Source organism: Camelus dromedarius, chromosome 7 (assembly GCF_036321535.1).
Source record: "Camelus dromedarius isolate mCamDro1 chromosome 7, mCamDro1.pat, whole genome shotgun sequence".
Lineage (NCBI taxonomy): Eukaryota > Metazoa > Chordata > Mammalia > Artiodactyla > Camelidae > Camelus > Camelus dromedarius.
Genome location: NC_087442.1, coordinates 58,076,386 through 58,098,035, shown reverse-complemented (window position 1 = coordinate 58,098,035; position 21,650 = coordinate 58,076,386). Strand labels below are relative to the sequence as shown.

Below are 21,650 nucleotides of genomic sequence, written 5' to 3'. Positions count from 1 at the left end.
GGGCAAATTTGTTCTCTCTTCTTGAGCTGGGATATTCATCTCCTGTTCTCAGACATTGGAGCTCCTGGTTCTTAGGTCTTCAGATTCTGGGACTTACACCAGTATCCTCCTAGTTCTCAGGTCTTTGACCTTGGACTGCAAGTTATACCATCAGCTTCCCTGATTCTCAGGCCTTCAGACTTGCACTGTATTATACCACTGGCTTTCCTGGTTCTCCAGCTTGTACGTGGCAGATTGTGGGACTTCTCAGCCTCAATAACCATGTAAGCCAATTTGCATTAACAGTCTTCTTATATATCCATATATATCCTATTGGTTCTGATTCTCTGGAGAGCACTAATACAGGTAGTCACAAATTACAGAAGATGGAAGATTCTGTTTGCTATTTTAATAAATCAAAACCATTTTTTCATAGTGTCAAGGAAGGAAGTAACATGGTGTGGTTCATGAGGTAGGAAGTAAATTCTTATATGACAGTTGGCCCAGGATTTCATCTGTTAGGTCTAAGTCTTGACCTTATAGCTATGAAATTCCAAGTTTGTGCTTGAATAGATGACTAAAAGAATAAGAATGAAATGATCAACAGTATGTGTATGTACCATTTAAACTTTATTAATAAAACAGAAAACTAAACTCAGCCAACTGCTTTGTTCTTGTATCTAATCTGACCATATGCCAGGAACTGTCAATAAACCAGTTCCATCAAAAATGGCATACTGGAATAGCTAAAAATGCTAGGTAAATGAAATTACCAAGAAAACAAATTAAGTATTAAAAAACCACAGGAATCTCTCCCTCAAATACCAGGGGCCTCTTCAAATAGTCTTCAGTGCAGCTCGTTTGCCAATTCCAAAAATTTCATCAAATTCAATCATACTGCACAACCCCCAAAGGAAAGAATTGGGGGAACTCATGAGTAATTTTCACAGCTTCATTGTAAAGTCCAAGATCTGAAAGAAACATTTTTGGAAACTTTTAATCTACAGTGGAAAGTTGTTACAGGAATTATTATCTAAAAGAGTTGTTTCTCTTTTCTCTCCCTTTGAGAGGTCAACTTATTTTTACAATCCACCTTCTAAAAGTGAGATAGGGATTATCATATTTATTCAACTGTGGCTCTAAAAAATGAAAGACGTAGGGTATAGGAGACCATTCATTTTGACATTCATGGTAGGGGAGCATTTCTTGCCTGGTTGTGTTTTAGGTGTTCTGCATTATTTGGTACTTTCAATTGGTGTATTAAAATCAAGCAAAAAACTATTAACATTATCTTTGTTTACCCTACTTTAACTTCTCTTACCACAAATATTAATTAATTTTTGCTGAGTTTCCTACATACACAAGCACTACTTAGAAGTAGGCCAAAATGTCCTCCCATTTTCCATTGGGATCAGAAAATTCTATAGAAATTGAAAACATAGCAGGATTGAGACTCAAGACCAAGACATAGCAAGTTAAAATAAAATTGTTTTCCTCCTAATTATATGAATTACAGAATGCCTTATTTACCAAAAGGATGGTTATCTTCTTTAAACTGGACATAAGATGCACACATAATGGTTGCCCTGGGCGTTACTCTTCCAACCACTTCCACAATTCCAGAGATTTCTTCATCAAGCTAACATGAAGAACAAAATGACAACTCAGTGTTATCACATTTTCAGTTGATAATTAACTTGGAAAATTGTTCAACAGTTTACAAATCTTTCATTTCATGTGACAAAATAATTTTAAAATTTATCAATGCAAAAATGAAACTCTAACTTGTTAAAAATGTTTGAGTACTTACTGTCAGCTTATCACCAGTGCTGTTACCTTTAGCAGTGACTTCAGGTCCAAAAATACAGTTAAATGTTTAAATTCAAGACAAAATCACTTAAATATACTGCTAATATCCAGCATTTCCACAAGGAGTAATTGTTTAAAAGGATCCACTGAAATAAACCTTTTATTATCTACATCTTGTACAGTGTGTTCTGTGTGCATTAACCAAACAGCACACAGATCTGTCTTCATAAAAGACCAAGAAAATGTTTTTAAGTACAATAAATATAAACTGTAAAAACAAAGGGACAACTGAAAATAAATGTAAACAAAAATAGAAAACACAATTTAAAAAATGTAAAACTCTTGAAGGAAAAAATGATTTAAACAAAATTTTTCTTACGTGATTTTCCGGTCTTTCATAAGGAATGAGAATTGTCATTCAACATTTAATGGATGTATTAAAAAATCACAGTCCAAAAAAATCATTGGTTAGAAATGTAAAGAGAAATAAGAGGAGGACAAAAATTTGATTTTAGAGACAGAAAAGTTTGATAAACTGGACCTTTATACATCCACTCCAAGAATCAGAAACATCAGCCAAAATAAGATGAAAAATTACCTATAATATACATAGAATTAATACTTAAACATACAGGCTCCATCAACTCAATGGTTCCATTTTTTCCTTCTCCATCTGAAAGAATAAACATTTTTCCAGTGGGATGAATCTAAAAAAGAAACATATGATTAAAAAAAAAAACCCTCCACATAAACAAACTCTTTAAAATTAAAAGTTTGACAAAGGATGAGCAGACTGACCCAAACAATGTGCACAAAGCAGTTGTTTTTGAACAGTTTAACTGGTTCATATTATCTTGTGTTACCATACCGAGTCAAATGATGCCCACAGTTAAATTTGAATTTCAGATAAACAGTACCTTTTTAAGCACAAATATGTTTTGTATTTTTATTTGCTAAATCTGGCAACCCTATGCTAAGGTTAAGTTAAAGAGGGTCCCTACTATCTAAAAGTGAGATCTACTGGCACCTGTGATTTAAATAGTACATATCTCACAGAAGGTATACATTTAAAAATAAAGCCTGAGGAAGTAGAGAGAACTGGTTGTCAGAAGACCTGGCTCCTACTCCTGGGAGACAGCTGCAAAGGGTGCAGTCAGATCTGGTTTGAATGCCAGCTTTGCAACTTGCTGTCGCTTTGAGCATTTTTTAACCATACACCACTCCTACTCAGTTTCTCTACCTATGAAGTGGGAAAACACCCATCTCAAGAAGCAGATGTGAAATAAACTACTAAAAAAGCTCTTTATATAAAGTTTTCTTTTCCTGTTTCCTCGGTTTCCAGAATCCAAGACATGGGGCCTGTTTCTACAGTAAGATGGGGGCCTCCGCTCTGAAAACAGGGTAAGATAACAATGCAAAGTATCAGGAAAGGACAATCAAAGAATGTTTCATAGGAAAGCTTCTTGAGAAAACGAGATTTGAAAAAAGAGGAATTTGCATAGAAGAAAGAAACAAGAAAATCAGACTAGTTGTCAAATCTGACTAAAGTAAAAAAAAAAAAATCAGTAGATGTGGGCATTGTGTCTATAATGATTTCATTTAGGTAAACACAAACCTAACGAGGGTGGGGGCGCTAGAATTTAGAACGGAGCACATTCGAAAACTTCGCGATTCCGCGCCTTAAAAGAAGCGCCAAAATAGGGCTGCAGCGGCTGAAAAGTGTGCAAAAAGTTCCCTTGTGAGAAATCGAGCAATCGGGAGCGCAGTGATGCTATAAGACTTTCTGTCTTCCCTCATCCTCCGTTACCCACCCTAGGCCGCCACCCTGACCGTCACGGGGTCCCTCCCCCCAGGCAGCCCAAGACGGCGAGCGCGCGCACCTTTTCCAGCCTCCCCACGAAGCAGACAGGCTTGTCGATGAACTGAGCTAGCATGCTGGCGTTGATGCGCGACTTGGGCAACTCCATTACGTCCGCCATGTTCGCGACGCTAGGCCGGCAGCCGGCGGGAAACAAGCTAACAACTGAAACAGTGCGCCCCGAGGACGTCTCCGGGGCAGACTTCCCGGGCACCAATCGGCGGAGACCAGCCTCTCGCTCCGCCAATCAAACGAGCGGAAATCTCGATCCAATCCCGAAAGCGAAGGAAAAGGTGAGGATGCGTCCGGAAGTGGAGAACAGCTGCTTAGTGACGCTGGGCGTCCCGGAACTTACCCCGGCCCTCCACATAGGGGCAGCAGAGGCGGGGCTTGGGTGGGGCGGGGGGTTAGGCTCCTCCCAGCCATTTAAGTCCTCCGGCCTCCACTTCACCCCGGAAGCAGGGTGTCGGGATCCGGTGCGGGTGCGGCGGGGGACTGCGGCGCGAGCTTCAGGTACCTCTTCTCGCGGGAGTCCCTGCAGCTTTACGGTTCCCCTTTCTACCCCACCGACCCATGCGGAAGAGAGGCGGGACTCGGTGCCTGTCCCCTCTTGGCTTTCTCTGTGCTACGCCACCCGCTGTTCGGGTTAACCCGTCTCCCTTCCCGGTTGTGCGTGGGTAGCGCGGATTCTTGCTGAATGAAATCTAGGGTTCCGAGGTTTTTTGTTTTTTTTTTTTTTTGACACCTGCCCTCCTGCAGATGGGAAGTTGGGTCTCCAGTGATTTTCGTCTCCCTGTCCAGTTCTTCCTGCTCGGTGGTTGGGGGTCGGTGATTTACCGCCGAAGCAGCGTCACTTTCTATCATTATTTTCCCCACCTGTGAACACAGGTGCTTACCCGATGCCTCTAAAAGCCTTTCTAGCTCCGATATTCTGGCCACACTGTAGAGTGCAGGTTTTCTCACTTTCATGTTAGCAACGAATTGAAGCATTTGGGAGTGGGTGGAGGAAAAACCACTGGACTAGGAGAGATGAATTTAAATAGCTTGTTAGGTCCTGAGCAGGTGCGCCTCTTTCTGAGATATAATTTCCCTATCCACAAAATGAGGGGGTTAGATAACTGAATGTATTGAAAGGTCCCGCTGACTTAAGTTTTGTTCATATGACTTGCGAACTCCTCCCTAACACCCCAGTTATCTTTCCTGTGTTGCTTTTCACACCCCAGGACTCTGGAGGGGAAATTAGATGTGGAAGATAACCTGTTTCAAGGAAACCTGGGGAGGATTCTTGAATCTGTTGCTGGCTCATGTGGCTGCTGATTTTTCGGAGATTTTTCTGCTGGGATTTGATACCTGCCTTGCTAGGAATATTCCAGAATGAATGCTCATAAAAATACCTGCAAATGGTGTTTCGGAAATGAGAGGGAAAAAAAACTTGTATTAGGATATTATTGTTTTTTTGGAAACTGAGTCCGTGAATTTTCCTGAAGCCATTTAAGTACCTAGCTGGAGTCTCTGTTAACGGGAAAAGGGAAGTAAGAATTACCTTGGTTCTTAGTCACCTGAAAAATAAGTGATGAGAGACAAAAAGCGTGATATAAGCAAGATTTTCATTAGTGAAGTAAAAAGGTAAGATAGTACACTCCCGAGAATTGGGAGCGGGGCAATCCCAAAGAGGAAAAATGGCGCTGTTCCTGTTTTTCCATCTTATATCCTGTCCAAGGGTGTTTTTTGTGCTTGATTGACAACTCAGGCCTGAGTTCTGGTTGATTGACAGCTCAGGTTCCTTGTGTTCTGGGTTGTTCTTTTCCCTTTCCTTTCCCCCGGCCCAGTGCTCATTTCTATCTAAGCTATCTAACATCTACTGTTTTGTCCCACAGTTGCCTTAAGCTCAGAAGATCCTTTTTGACACATCAGGCTGCAACTTAAGGCAATTTGAGATGGAAACCTGATGTACCGTTTAAATGATAGTTCGCCTTTCTCAATGTTTACTTAGCACTTAATATATTTGCCTTTTAATTTTTCTGTCGCTAAAACAAATTTAAAGGATTTCGTTAACATCTGCAGGGTGCCTGTTGGTGCAAATCAGTAGAGTCTATTTGGTATTGCTGCGCAAAGCCTTCACATCTTTTGCACGTGAGTGTTTGGAAAACAAGTTGATTGCATTGGATAAGATAGCGTATGCATGAGTACTTTTAATAGCAGTTTTTAAAAGAGCAGCCCTTAAAGTACCGGATGCTAATAGCACTGTTTTATTACAATTAAAAGACCACTTTTACCTACCAACCGCATTTTTTTTCAACAGGGAGATGAGCAAAAAGATTATTTAAAGCAGCTTTTTGGATATTTTTCGAGTACTTAAAATTTATTGTGTAATGTATAATGCACAGAAAAGAGTGTCTATAGCTGATAGAGTTTCCAGAGAAATGAAATGAACCCATGTGGGCCTTTCATTCAGTTTAAGAAATGGGATTTTATCAGTTGGTACTTGGCACTTCCTAAGTTAAGTCCTCCTCCCTACCAGCCAGAAATAAACACTACCCTGAATTTTGTGTTCAGCACCCTAAGCTTTTCTGTATAGTTTTATCACACATGTAACCATTCCCAATGGTGTGTTGTTTGATTTTGCCAATTTTGACCTTTCAGTAAATGGAATCATGCTATACAAATCTGACTTGTTTTGCTTGTTTTTGAGATTAATTCACGTTATCACATGAAGGTGGAGTTCATTCTTCTCACTCTGCTGTTTCACTTTGTTATTGACTGACATTTTGATTGGCAGGTTTCTTAAATTGCATACCGGGCTGCTATGAATATTCTTGTATCTATTTGCTGGTGCACTTGTGCAAAGGTACAGCAGTAGAATTGCTGGAACATACGGTGTGCATCTTCAGCTTTACTAGTAAAACCAAATATTTTCCTAGAGTAGTAGTACCAGTTTATTCTCCTGTCAGGAGTGTAGGAGAGTTCCAGGCAATCCACATTTTTGGCAACTCTTAAAATTCTTTCCCCTAATCTGACAGATATGAAGTGGTTTCTTGTTGTGGTCTTAATTTGCTGTCCCTGATTACTAATAAGGTTGAACAACTTTTCAAATATTTATTGGCCTTTATATTTACCATTTTTGTTTCTTGCTGATTTTAATTTTCTTACTGGTTTTTGAGAATTTTTGGTGTTAAAAACTGGATAGTAATACTACATTTCCCAGTGTTTGGCCCATCTTTCTATTCTTTCATTGGAAAGAGCTCCTACTTTTAACGTTGTTAAATTGTTTTCCCATTAAGTTTAATGTAGTTGAAAAAGTCAATTAAAAATTTCATTTAAGAATCCTTTCTTAAAACAAGCTGTTAAAGATATTCTATATTTTAAAAATTTTTTGATAGTTTTGTCTTTCATATTTGAAAGTATTCCATCATTTAGAATTGCATATGTTGTCAGATAGGTATCCAATTTCTTTGTTTTGTTTTGTTTTGTTTTCAATTATCCCAGCATCATTGATTATATCACCTTTTGCCATCTTTCTGATCTTCAGTGTCATCTTAAGTTTACATTAGACGTGTGGGTCTGTTACTGGTCTCTCAGTTCCATTCCATCAGTCTATTTTTCTGTCCCTGCAGCAGTGCCCACTCTCTTAAAAACTGTGGCCTTATGATAATTTTTGATGTCTGGGGGCCTTCTACCTTGCTGTGTTCTTCAGGAATATCTTGGATTTTCTTGGCTCTTTGCTGCTCCATGTAAAGTTTAGCTTGCCAAGTTCCCTGGAAACAGTTCCCACTATATTGGAATTTGATCACAATTATATTGAACCCTTGGATTGATTTCAGGAGATGTAACATCTTATTTAAACAACTTTTACTATCCTTGAGCAATTTTGGTCCTCTTAAAATCTTTCAAAAAGTTTCATAATTTTCTACATAAGAGTTTTGACAATTAGATTAGCTTTATTCCTAAGTACCTTGTCTTGGTTGCTATTATAAATGGTTTTTTAAAAAAATTAAAGATTTTTAATTGATCATTGCTGGTATGTAGAAATGCATCTGACTTTTTTTCAGGCTGTCCTGCTAACTTATTTCTAGTAATTTTCTATAAAATTACTATTTTATAGAAATTTTCTATTCATATGTGAATAATTATGGTTTTGTTTTAACAATTCTTACATATTTTATTTTTCTTGCCTTTTGTCCAGGTTAGGGCTTCTAGAACCATTTTGAATAGAAACGGTGTTTCAGTTAAGACGGGGTTTGAATGCATAAGTAAGTGTCTTCAGTACACAAAAGTTTAGTTTCACAGGGCGATGGGAGTCCAGAGGCGTGCAATCAGCACGCAGCTGTGTGGTGGTGCCCCGAAGACATTAAGGACTTGGGTTCTTATCTTCCTCATCTTCTATGCTCAGTATCTGGTTCCATCCTTAAGGTCACCTCACAGACCCGGGTAGGTGGCAAGAGCCAAGCCCCCGTTCCAGGCAACAAAGAAGCGGGCAGACAAAAAGGTCTACCTTTGTGGGACTCAGCTCCTTTTAAGGACCTCTCCTCGAAGTTCTTCACAACTTAAAAGTTCTAGTTCTTAGGTTAAGGACTTTCCCTTCAGTGACTAGTTTGCTAAGAATTTTAATTGAGTGGTTATGGAATTTGATCAAGTGCATCTTTTTGCCTTGAGATGATTGGATATATTTTTCCGTGTTGAACCACACTCACATTCCTGGAAGAAACACAACTTGGTTATGATATATTATCTTTTATTCCGTATTCCTGGGTTTGTTTTGGTATTGTTTTGTTCAGGACTTTTATGTTCATGTTCATGAGTGAGATTGCCCTGTAATTTTTCTTTCTTGTATAGTCTTCATCAGATTTTGGTATTATTAGTGTTATAGTAATCACAAGAAATGAGTTGTAGAGTGTTTTCTCTATTCTCTAGGATTCTGTGTAAAATTGGAAATATCTATTCATTGACTGGTTGAACTCTCCTGTAAATCATTCTGGGTCTGGTATAGTTACCTATACCTCCTGCTTTAGGTATATCCCACAAGTTTTCGTAAGTAGATGTTCCTCATCATTAAGTTCTAAATATTTTCTAGTGTCCAGTGTATATTCTTTGATTCAAGAGTTGTTTTGTGTTTAAATAAATAGGTTTTATTTATTAAAGTTGATTTGGTGTTAATTTCTAATGTAATTACATTATCAAATGGTATGGTCTGATACTAACTCTGTGAAAGTATGAGACTTGCTTAAAGACTTACCAAGTACATGGACAGTTTCTGTAAATGTTTCATGTATTCTTGGGAAAAGTTGTATTTTCTAGTTATTGGATCAAGCTTGTTAATTGAAGCATTCAGCTATTTATATTTCTTATCTTTTGTCTGATTAATGTCTCAATTATAGAAATAATTGCAAATGGTAGCAGTTCCTCGAACATCTGACGACTTGTGCTATATATTTTTGAAGCTTTGTTTTTCAGTACATACAAGATGAAGATTGTGAAGCAACATGGTGCAGTGAAGTAGTGACTGTCTCAAATCATTCTTTTTGTCTTAAAGTTAATTTTGTCAGCTACTATCTTAAAGATTATTTTGTCAGCTATAAACACACCAGTTTTCTTTCTGATGGAATTTGTTTGCTGTCTGTTTTTCCTTCCTGTACTTCACCTAATGGAGGCAAGACCCATGAGCTTGGATGCTTGTTTCCTTCTCTTTGGTGGCTTATCAGAGAGCTGACTTGGTGGGTCTCAGCTGAAGGGAAAAACAGGCTGTTCCTATTCTGTGGGCTCTTGCAGCTCCTTCCCAACAAGGTGCTTCTTGAACCAATAGGCTTCATGGTGATAGAATTGCTGACATGTCTGGAGGCTGGATTTTTTTTCAATTGAAGTATAGTTAATTTACAATATTGTGTTAGTTTCAGGTGTATGGCAAAGTGATTCAGTTATATTTTTTCAGATTATATTCCATTATAGGTTATTACAAGATATTGAACATAATTCCTAGTGCTATATAGTTGCTTATCTGTTTTGTATTGTTGCTTATCTGTTTTATGTATAGTAGTTTGTATCTGTTAATCCCATTCTCTTAATTTGTCCCTCCTTCCCGCTGCCCCCACTTTTGTAACCGTAAGTTTGTTTTCTACACCTGTGAGTCTTTCTGTTTTGCATGTAGACTCATTTGTATTATCTTTTGGATTCTGCATGTAAGTGATATCATATGATACTTGTCTTTGTCTGTCTGACTTACTTCATTAAGTATAATACTTTCTGGGTCTATCCATATTGCTGCAGATAGCAATATTTTATTCTTTTTTATGGCTGAGTAATAGTCTTGTGTGTGTGTGGTGTATATATATATATATCATACACACACATACATACATATACACACATACATACACACCACCTCTTAAGCCAATTGTTTGTTGATTGGCACTTGGGTTGTTTCCATGTCTTCACTATTATGAATAGTGTTGCTATGAATACTGGGGTGCATGTATCTTTTCGAATTAGAGTTTTCATCTTTTCTGGTTATATACCCAGGAGTGGGATTGCTGGATCATATGGTAACTCTATTTTCAGTTTGTTAGGGAATCTCCATACTGTCCTCCGCAGTGGCTGCACCAATTTACATTCCCATCAGTAGTGTAGGAGGGTTCCTTTTTCTCCACACCCTCTCCAGCATTTGTTGTTTGTAGACCTTTTAATGATGGCCATTCTGACTGGAGTGAGGTGATTCCTTATTGCAGTTTTGATTTGCATTTTCCTAATAATCAGTGATACTGAGCATCTTTTCGTGTGCCTGTTGGCCATCTGGATATCTTCATTGGAGAAATGTCTTTAGGTCTTCTGCCCATTTTTCTATTTAGTTGCTTTTTTTTTTTTTTTTTATTAAGCTGTATGAGCTGTTTGTATGTTTTGGAAATTAGTCCTTTGTTGGTTGCATCATTTGCAAATATTTTCTTTCATTCTGTAGGTTGTCTTTTTGTTTTGTTTGTGGTTTCCTTAGCTTTGCAAAGGTTTTTAAGTTTAATTAGGTCCCATTTGTTTATTTTTGTTTTTATTTCTATTACTCTAGGAGCTGGTCTGAAAAAAATATGGTTGCAATTTATGTCAATGAGTGTTCTGCCTATGTTTTCCTCTAGGAGTTTTATAGTATCCAGTCTTACATTTAGGTCTTTAATCCATTTTGAGTTTATCTTTGTTTATGGTGTTAGAGAATGCTCTAATTTCGTTCTTCTATAGGTAGCTGTCCAGTTTTTCCAGCACCACTTTTTTTTTCTTTATTGTATATTCTAGCCTGCTTTATAGATTAATTGACCATAAGTGTGTGGGTTTATCTCTGTGCTTTCTATCCTGTTCCATTGATCTATGTGTCTGTCTTAGTGTCAGTACCATACTGTTGTGATTACTGTAGATTTGTAATATAGTCTGAAGTCAGGGAGCATAATTCTCCCAGCTCCATTCTTCTTTCTCAAGATTATTTTGACAATTCAGGGTCTTTTGTGTTTCCATACAAATTTTAACATTTTTTGTTCCAGTTCTTTGAAAAGTTGGTAATTTGATAGGTATTGCATTGAATCTGTATGTTGCCTTGTGTAGTGTGGCCATTTTAACCAGTGTACTCATTCTTTATGCAGTTGTGACTCATTTGCTCTAATTGCAATACTATTTTTATTTATTTGTTTCTAGAAGTTTTGTTCGGTTCTTTTTACAAATCGTAGTAGTTGTTATTGATGCTCTTTTGTCATAGTTTCAGGTCTCCCTTTATTTATTCATATATTACAGAATATAAAGTAAGTCTGTTTACAGTCTAGTTTTGATACCCACAGTCTTTATGGCTGTGATTTTTTTGATTCTTTGGATTTTTTCTTGCTGTGGCTTATTTATTTCTTACAGTATTTTTTGATTTTGAATTCATATTTCTTGGAACTTTTTTGTTGATTTCTTTGAATTTTAGTTTGAGGGTAAATTGCTTCAGAAGAAATTTGTGTTTCCTTCTTCCAGAGATGTTTGGGCCCCATGCTTTGTCCTTGTTCCTTGTGAGACATGGACAAACCCAGGTTTTTAGTCATTGGAATTAAAACCCAGGTTTTTAGTCATTGGAAATCAGCAATGGTCACAGGCAAAATGTTAGCTGTAGTATGCGTATATACCCTTGTGGATTTATGGATTCTAGTCTTTTCTGACTCCTACAGAATTTCTTTATTCTTTTATTGGTTTAGCTGTATGTTAAAAAATACATATTTATATTTAGGACATTACCACAAATACTCTTTGAGAGAGTCAGTGCAGAAATTCTGCTAGTTGTTGAGGTAACAAGGTCTTGGTGAAGGTATAGTAGGTGCAGGGTAGTGGCAGGAATTCAGGGTAAAGCTAAGTAGAGACCAGAACTTGGAATGTCTTCCTCATATCCCTTGCTAAGGAGTTTAGCTTAATATTGATGCTGGAGGAGAGTGTTAGGTAGGGACTAAAATGATCAGTTTGACATTTTAGGTTGAGTATTTTGGTTTCAGAATAAAGAATGGCTTGGAATAACCTAATCAAGGAGCTTTTATTACGAGTAACATGACCCCTTTTAACTAGTTAAGTGTTGTTTTTTTTTTGATTGTGGTAAAATGTACATAACCAGATTTGCCATTTTAACCATTTTTTATTGGATGCCTCAGTGGCATTTAGTACATTCACATTGTTGTGCAACCATCACTGTCATCTGCCTGCAGAATTTTGTCATCATCACATAGTGAAACTCTGAGCCCATTAAATAGTCTGTGAATCTGACCACTTTAGGTACCTTATATAAGTAGAATCATAGAATATTTGCCCTTTTCTATCTGGCTTAATTCACTTAGCATAATGTCTTCAGGGTTCTTCCATGTTGTAGCATGTATCAGAATTGCATTCCTTTTTAACGCTGGGTGATACTCCATTGTATGTATTAAATACCACATTTTTTCTATCCATTCTTCAATTTGGGTACATTTGGGTTGTTTCCCCCTTCCAGCTTAAACTTTTAAGTCTAAAGGAAACTGATGAGAACCATTTTGGGCTAGCTTGAATAGCCTAAGGTTTATTAACCTCATGGCTCACACTGGGGCCATGAGTGGGAAAGCTTTCAGAATCCAAGTTGTCTTCTGTCTCTTTTGAGGTCACTTTCTCTTCAGCAGAGCAATTGTTGCTTTATTGTTTACATAGACATACATGGTTACCCCAACACTTTGTGACCAGCTCTTGGGAGAATCTAATTTGCTAGCTCTAGTCACTTGACCATACAGCTTCCAAAAAGCTACGGTGTTGAAGGAGACTTGGGGAGGATTGGGTACATACATGGCTACTGGGAGTCCACTATGTTGGAGAGATACCCAAGGGGGTTGCATAATCTATACTGGAGATGCTGATAAGCTGAACTCATGCAGTGGCGGTGAGAATAGAGAAGCCAAAAGTTTGATGAGTATCTTGAGTTATTGGACCTAGTGGTTGGTGGACAGTGGGTAAAAGGGAGAGGGTGAAATCCAGGTAACTCTTAGGTTCTGTTTCTAGTGGCTCTTGGGACTGTCTTGCCTTTTTCCAAGGTGGAGAGTAGAGTAGGAACACGCGTGCTGGGAAGATAGCTCAGGCTTGGACACTGAAGCCGTACAGCCCAGAGTGAAGCATGCAGACTTCAGAGCAGGCAGGCCTAGGTGAAATCTTGGTACTTTCGCTTTTACTTTCACTTGTTACTTTTCACTTTCACTTTGGACAAATAATTCATCCTGTCAGAACTGCAGTTTCTGTATTAACATGGGAGATGATAAAGCTTCATGGGGTTATTGTAAGCATTAAATTCAACTGCGTAGGTAAAGCCCTGAGCACAGTGCCTTGTTACACTAAGTACTTAAATAATAAATTGTAACTTACAGCTGTTAATAGCCTTTCCAAATTGTCCTTAAGTATCTACTGGACATCTTAGTGAAGATGAATGGTAAGATAGTGAAGGGGGAAGAAGAATGGAAGTGTGTGGGCTTGTCTGAAAGCCGAGATCCTGGACCATCTGGGCAATGGTATGTTTTGCCCAGCTCAGCATCAGCAGCCCGGATGTAAGAGATCATGTCCTCTTCCAACCATTTGAGGGTTACCAAGATGTTTTCTATGCTTTTCAACAGTTTCTTGTGGGAAAGTATCATCAGAGAGATATGCTTCCTCTCAGTCTTTGGTTTGTATTTTCCTTCCTTATGTTGATTTCGTTTAAGCAAAGATTGGATGAGTGAGATTACTTTCGTCTCCCTCACTGAACTTTGTATTGCAGACAGCATCTCGTTTCTGTGTCTAGCCCTGGAAGAGAGGCTACACAGGTTCCTTGGCTCCTTCAGTTCCCAGTGCCTAGCAGACACTCATTGTGCATGGATCTGCCAGGCTGAGAGCGAGTCTTCCCTGATTCAGACTGGAGGTCTCTGAATGGGTTAGAGAATTAGGAGCGGTTTGTAATTCTTTGAACATGAAAATGGACCTCTTTCCTGTGTTCTGTTTGTGGAGTTTTTTTCTGTCAGGGACCCTGTTTTACAAAGTCTTCCTTCGGCGGTTACAAACCATTGCCCTCCTTACTCTTCCCTGTTGCTTGCCAGACCAAAGAATATCATCTCCTGATGGAGATGGAAGATTTCCTGGGAGAGGGATTGGTAAGGGAGGGAATCTAATTCTGCTGGACTTTAGAAAGAATACCCATGCTGGGGATGTCTGGCAGCCTATTTCTTCTAGTAGGTACAGCGCCTATATTTCAGAATTAAGTTCAGGCAATGGGAATGGATGAAATACTTTCTCCATCTTTGTGGTTCACTCTCCTGTTGTAGTTTGCTTGTCTGCTCACTTCATTCATTTATTCCTTGGATAGGATCTCAGAAGATGTAGTGTGTGATGGAGAGTACAGTAATGAACTCTTGGTCAGTTGTACTTGGTCAGTCCCCAATGATTGTGCAGTTCATGGGTATTTGACTCAGACTTTGGCATCTGGTTGATAGAGCTGTTGTCAGTTTTTGTCTTATGTTTCTTTATATGTATTTAGATGAAAAATCAAGAGGAGATAAAATAGCTTTCTTGTTTACTTATGAATCTGAAGCAAGTCTTCAGACAGATAGTAATACTTGACTAGACTGCTAGCAACTTGTTAGCCACTTTCTGGCTGGAGCTGGTTTTACACAGGACACAGCACCATGCTCTATGGCCACTGGCCTTGTGAGAGGTGGTAGAGAGGCAGGCCAAGATACAAGAGATAGATTGGGTAGTTCCTTGAATTTGGAGAAAGTACCATGTTTGGTTTTGTTTCTCTAGGGCCTAGCTCTGTTCCTGGCCAGTATTTGGTCTTCAGCATGTTGGCTGAATGTATTAAAAAGTGAACAAATGACTGAATTTTTCAAGTTTGTTTTTATTTGGGGAGGAACTAAAGACTTGATGATATAGTTTGATTGTACTGAAATTCACATGATGTAGATTTTTAGTGGGCAATTGGGGAGTGAGTCCTTTTGGAAGTTGTATGAGATGGTTCCTGTTGTGTATTAGATGTATTTAAGTGAGCAAATAGAGAAATTTAAAGACCACATTGAATAATGATTTATTTTATTTTGTCTTCATTCTAGGTCTCCTATGCTATAGAGAGTTGTAAAGAGGTACGACCTCATATTGGTCTACTTCATTCTCTTAGGACATTGAAACCACCTAAGGTATTTGTTTCATGTGAAGAGATGTTTTTTGTTAGTTGTCTGCAGTCCTTTTCAGGGTGTGTTTTCACTCTAGACTTGCAACATTGAATGTCATGGGTAGAAATTAGTATTGTATTGGAGAGTGTTTATTTAAGCCAAAGTCAAAATATCTTTTTGTGTGTGTGGCAGTTATGTAGAACTATGCCTGTAATTTTTCTAAAACATAAACATACATCATTGTATCACTAATTTGGAAGAGCTGGGATAACATTAAAGCCTCTAAAATTACATTCTTGGTCAATGAATGAGACCCAAATGGTATAAACTGTAAGTACAGTTTGTTGTAAGCTCTCAAAAAGTAGCAACTTTATTTTCTAAATTTCTGTATCTCCTCTCACTGTTTAGCATTACTCTTTAGAAAAAAAAGTTTTGTTTTTGTATGTCCTGTATTATAAAGAGGCAAGTTTTTGTTTGTTGTAGTTAAAAAAGCAGTCAGCTTTTATCACTGCCAGGCTACCATTCTTGATTCTGAAAACAACAGGGTAGTTAATTAAAAGGAAAACAACCCCCGCAAAACCCCAAATCCAGCAACAGCAACAAAACTGCACAAAACTGCCCTGGTGATTCTAAGGAGACTTTGAAAAGGTGATATTTACAGAGCAATGGAGGAGAGTAGAATTGTATGAGGTCTGTTGGACCTTAGTGAGATTATAAGAATGGAAAAGGGATTGGAGAAGAAGGAGGGTTCTGTTCTGAAATTTTCTTGGGCCAACTTGTGACCTTTCAAGATAACTTTATCATGTGGTTGAAAAGCAGCTCTGCTAGAGAAAATTCCAGAAAATTAGTAACTCCAGCTTTGTAATATTTCCATGATAGCAGGTTATTATAGTGGCAGCTAAGACTGCAGACAGTTCCTGGTGCTAGGTACCTTGCATGGGGATGAAGAATAGCTGGCAGTTGAGATGATCAAATGAAACCCCCGAAGCTGCTCCTCTCCCTGGCAGAGAAAGCCGACTGGTAAAAACCATCAGGCCATGGTGGTGAACTAGCCCACACCCCTCTTATCTCCAGTACTCTTTTAATCTAGGACTTCCTGTATTGTGTTTAAATGTTTCATGTTTGAATCCTACGTGTCCCATCTGAAAAGCTTTTCCCGCTTTTAATTTAATATAAAGTAAAATAGGAAAAGACTTTAAACTGTAAGGATTAAGAAAAAACTGTAAAGTCAAGAAAAAAAAATTCCAGCTTGGCCCCTGTTGAAATGTATACTGTGAAGTTCTCTGAGGCTCCTTTGTACTCTTCTAGAACCCGCCCTGGCCTGGTGCTTTATAATCAATTTGTAGCTTGAGGTCTTCTAATTTTCTAAGTATTTTAAATGTTCTGTTTTGGCTGAAAATAATGCATGTTTAATGTCTCAGTTTGCTAAAAGCGACTGTATGGTCATATAGAGAATTGAGTTTTATTAAATCATATAACTTCAATTTTTAATGGCTGTTAGATATATGTACGATGTCACTGTCCAGTTAGGTGACAAGTGAAAAGGTTAGGAGTGTTAAATTAGAAGACACGCTCTCTTACAAATGAGATTGCTACCACCACTTCGTGTTCATCTGGATGTGTTGTAGAAGCTGCACTAGTGTATTCTGATGACATCTCTACTCCAGACCAATGGAAATGGAATGGAAATATGAGTTCATGGAGAAAAAAGAACAATGTCAAATTTCCTACTGTTAGAAAATAACTTTCTCATGTATTTTTAAAATGGTTGGTGGTGAATATGAAAATGTTATGGTGTTTAGATTCCATTGGATAAATTTAAAAGAGTAATATAATGGTTTTATTTCAACATGCTAGAGACTACATTCTTGATAATTTTCAGTGGAAAGATTTAGATGTCAACTTTAAGAGTATAAGAGAGTATGTAATTCTTCAAAATTCTTTTAGGGGTTGTGTGAGCACCAGAGTAGGATTAGTGGCTTTGAAAATTTTTTTGCCTTCAGCCCAGACTAACAAGTACATTTCATGTCATGACCTAGCACATGCCCAGAAGCAAAAGTTTATAAAATATTACTTACCATATATGATGCTCTCAGACAATCATTTTGTTTCCCCTTCCCTTTATTTTCTCCTTCTTCTTTTTCTTTGTTTCACTCTTAAAAAATCTGGTCATCATTCACTAAGTCGAGCTTACTTCCACTAAAGGGACCTGCAGTTTGAAAAACAGCTATAGATCCAAGATTGAGTTCTTTATTTTGTTTCAAGTGGGTTTTTTTGGGGGGGGGGGTTAAGAATCAGAGCATAAATCAGAGAGGTGGAAATAAAAGTTCTGTTAATGCTTTAATTTAGTTCATTGGCTTTCAGCGCATTCTGTGGAGCTTATTTGTGTCATCAGTTGAAATGTCTTTCCTGGCTCCACTCTTGCTTAATCTCTCAGATATCTGTACTTTTCCCCCATGACACCAGTATCACAAACCTTCAAAAATACAAAATATAGATGGTGGAAAAACAGGGGTAGAATCTGTGGGTAATTCTAATTGGTAGTCTGAAGTTAACGGATACATTTTAAAAGAGGATAAAATCATCTCTCTGATACAAACATAAAATTTATCAAAGACTTACTAACTCATTAATTAAGGAAGGGATTAGTAAGATATTACAACTGGTTCAAAAGAAAACTCAAAACTGTCACCACATAACTATAGTAAAAGAAGGGAATGTTAAATTTATAAATGGATACAAAACTGGTCACTGTCCCCAAAGCAGCATTAATGCATTCTACCAGGTGTATTTCTGTGGACAGGAATTATTTGCATGACCGTCAGTTTTTTCTGCAAGTTATGACCTCTGTCTGCAGAGTTATACCCTAACCTAGTCAGATAAAGATGAGGATACCCAGGATAGACTTGCTATCCAGAATATCCACTAAATTTCAAAGTCTTTCATAGTTTTTCCTTACACTAATCAGATTAGGCTGTTAAACACATTCTATCCTAGGTCTAAAATTTTACCATCTGAAGGCCAAATCTTGTTTGGACATGATAATTCAATCTGCAGATTATTTATAAATTTTTTAAATTTATTGCTGTCATCTAAAAACCAAAGTTTTACATAATAGTTGGATTTCCATTTTGTCTTAAAAAATCAGACTTGGTGATGCTGGGTCCACATTCGTTCATGGAACAGTGGTTGGAGCTGCTGAAGTTACCTTTTTAAAAAACTTTATTTTTTATTATGAAATATATGATACTGACGTAGAAAAGAGTAAATACTACAGAAGAACCATGATGTGAACCTGAACCAATCATTCATCCTGGTAACCACAACTGGTAGGTTTGGTGTGTATTTTTCCATATTTTTTTCTAAGAATATACAAATTTATCCCCTTCTCACCCACACAAAATAGACTTTACTGTTATAATTAGAAATTCTGCTAGTTTCATTTTGAAAAAGCAAATAAATTAGAAAAATTACTAGAAAATAAAATGGTATAAAACAACTTCTTCAGCTAAAAGTTTCTCTGTCCAAGAGGACCAGTTAACAGCAGGAGCAGCAGTTCTGTGTCCAAGGCCCATTGTCCCACACAAAGGCACCAAAGGGGAGGGACCTTCAGACAGAGGCAACCTTAGACCTTCAATCTGTATTCCCCCAGAGAGTCCCAGAAGCCTTGGGATGATCTTAAGGGGGCAGAGATGCTCTAACTGTAGCTTCAGCCTGGTCCTCATTTTTTGATTGTTGTTATTTATTGTTTTTACCTTGGCCATAACAGCAGATGCAAATCTCATCCCAAGCTTTCCCAGCTCAAAACCTTCCAAAGCTCTTTCACTGGTTCCTGAATTAAGACCTTACAAGCCTTGTTTTGTTGAAGGGGTCCTCCTTGAGGCTCCCTGAGCATCTCCCTCATCTCTAGAGGTGCTGCCTTTAAACCAAGCCTGCACTTCACTCCTTCTGTCTCAGACTGGGCTGGTTTTACACGTAGTTATCTAGTTATGTGCCTGGCATTTGAATTTACGCCCCCACCATGGTTTATACTGCAGAGGTCACTAGTTTCTGCAGTTTTGAAATGTGAAACAGTATAGTCGAGTTAACATTTTAGTCCTGATAGGACAGCCAAGATCATGTTTTTGAAAATTTTGAGGACATGGGAGTATACACATCAGTTTGGTAATAATTAAAGGGATGTATTTTCATAGTATAATATGAGATTTTAGAGATCATGTTCTCAATCCCTGAATTTTTATGTTTTCTATTTGAAATACCATTGATGTTTGTGATTTCAGCTACCACTTACATCTTAACAACTCCCAAATTCTAGTGGACTGCTTTCCCTGGAGCTCTAGGTCCTATTTTTCCAACTTCATTTTGCGTATTTCCTTTTGGACCAGTCACTGTTTCCCTACATCTTACGTGTCTGAAATGGAATTCATTATTTTTTTCCCTTCTCTTAAACCTCCCTTTCCTACTTTCCTTTTCTTAATCATAATATCCCTTCCTTCACTCCCTCAGGCTTGAAACTTCAGTCTTTTATTAATTCCTTTCCATCAGTGTTTGGTCTGGTTGAGAGTCAGGTCCTGTTTCATATTTCTGTGCACCCCTTCTCTTTCATTTAAACTTCTCCCACCTCAGTCCAGACCCTTTGCCTACAACGTTCTGACTTCTTGCCTATACGTTCTCAATCAGCCTCCCCAGCATACTATTTTCAATTTAATCTTTCTGAAACACTACTTTCCTGAAGAGCCCAGACTGCCCAATACTATTAAGCAGATCCCGGTATGCCACTCTGGATATTCTCACATTTCCTTGACTTTGTAGCCCCATCAGTAACTTGTCTCTTCTGTAGTCTCCATTTCTGTTGCGTATCTCCCTGCTTCTAGTGAGGTTAATTCCTTTGCTGTCGTCTAAACACACTGTATTCTTTGTTCCTGGTGATCCTTCTTGTAGGAACGGTCTTCCTGTTCTTCTCTGTCTCTGTCTGTACCCATCAGATGAAGTTATACTCTGGGCTGCCTGTGTGTGACATCTAACAGGGCTCTAATTCTCATTGGTCCTTCTGCAATGTTTTATACTGCTTAATGGTATAAATGGCTGGTTTTGGTAATATAATCTTGTCTCAAGATTAAAACTATAAAAAGCATGTCAGAAGAAATTAGGAAACTTGTTACCTAAATTTGTATTATTTTTGCATAACCATGCAATTCACAACCCACTAGACAAAAGAGGAGGAAGATTAAACATTGTTCAGGATTTTAGTTTGTTAGCAGTATGAAATTTACATATTTATTGGATTTGGGCACAAGTGTAAAAAAACGTAATGTGTATATGTATATTTTTCTTGTTACAGTTAAGTGGCTGCTGTTTATCAGTCAGACAGAAATTTCAGTCTATTTGATATATTTATATTATCAGTAGTCTATTGAAATTGAAAGATGATCAAATTGAGAAAAGCAGATTGCCTTAATCCTTTTTATTATGGGTAATATTGCTGACAAGAAAAGCCTTAGAATAATAGGAAAAAATGAATGTATTACTTGTGCAACCCTCCTTCCACTCAGAGCACTAGGATCCCCCCTGCCTTGCCTTCAGGATAGCCAGTTATCTGCAGTTTCTGCGTACTGTTAAAAGTGAAGGCAGTGTCCTTTTATTTTGCAGTTTTGTGTGAACACAGAGGAAAGGAAGCATCTTGTTTTGTATACAAAGACTGTATCTGTCACACAAAGTGGCTTAAGAGATTTGAGGCAATTTTATGAATAACTGTGAATGAACTGCAACATTTACATAATATCCAGAATATCATGCTGATAATGAATTTTTAAAATAGCTTTATTGGGATATTATCAATATACGAGAAATTGCACATGTTGAAAGTGTACAATTTGATGAGTACTGACGTGTTTATACCCCTTGAAACCATCACCACAATCAACATAATGAATATGTTTTCACCCTTGAAAGTTTCCCTTGTGATCCTCTATAATCCCTTCCTGCTGTCCTCACTCCCTGCACCTCCCCCTTCCTCAGGCAGCCGCTGGTCTGCTTTCTGTCACTATACGTTAGTTTGCATTTCCTAGAAGTTCATATAAATGAATCATACAGTATGAACTTCTTTGTGGTCTGGCTTCTTTCACTCAGCTTGATTTTTTTTTTTTTTTTTTGAGACTCATGCATGTCGCAGCTTATTTTAGGATTTCATGGCTTTTTATTGCTGAATAGTATTATGGATGTGCTACAGTTTATCCATTTATCTGTTAGACATTTGGGTTGTTTCCAGCTTGAACCTATTACAAAAAAAGCTGTATAACATTTGTGTACAAGTGTGGACACAGGCTTTGATTTTTCTTAAGTAAGTACCTAGAAGTAGAAGGTCA

The 21,650-nt window shown here is 37.8% G+C and overlaps 2 protein-coding genes across 3 annotated transcripts in view; one reads left to right on the top strand and one right to left on the bottom strand.

Annotated features, from left to right (window-relative positions):
* Positions 1 to 588: 588 nt before the first annotated feature.
* Positions 589 to 3,985, bottom strand: RPA3 (replication protein A3). The gene is made up of 4 exons (XM_010979621.3): positions 3,669 to 3,985; positions 2,421 to 2,495; positions 1,510 to 1,618; positions 589 to 950 (listed from the first exon to the last, which is right to left on the bottom strand). The coding sequence occupies exons 1-4, from the start codon at positions 3,765 to 3,767 to the stop codon at positions 868 to 870; spliced, it is 366 nt and encodes a 121-aa protein (XP_010977923.1). The 5' UTR covers positions 3,768 to 3,985; the 3' UTR covers positions 589 to 867.
* Positions 3,986 to 4,050: 65 nt separating this feature from the next.
* UMAD1 (UBAP1-MVB12-associated (UMA) domain containing 1) overlaps positions 4,051 to 21,650 on the top strand; it is a 194,182-nt gene continuing 176,582 nt past the window's right edge. Inside the window, exons 1-2 of one of the 2 annotated variants that reach the window (XM_031454950.2) lie at positions 4,070 to 4,159; positions 15,226 to 15,309. The gene's annotated coding sequence lies outside the window, so the exon portion shown is untranslated. Of the gene's footprint in view, positions 4,160 to 15,225; positions 15,310 to 21,650 lie in introns of both variants that reach the window. The other variant, XM_010979620.3, reaches the window with a different exon arrangement.

Coding starts and splice junctions, on each gene's coding strand:
- RPA3 (XM_010979621.3), bottom strand. CDS start 3,767: ATGGCGGACGTAATGGAGTTGCCCAAGTCGCGCATCAACGCCAGCATG. Junction 1,619..2,420: donor CCATTGAGTTGATGGAGCCT/GTATGTTTAAGT, acceptor TCTTCATGTTAG/CTTGATGAAGAAATCTCTGG. Junction 951..1,509: donor AGAAGATAACCATCCTTTTG/GTAAATAAGGCA, acceptor TGTTTCTTTCAG/ATCTTGGACTTTACAATGAA.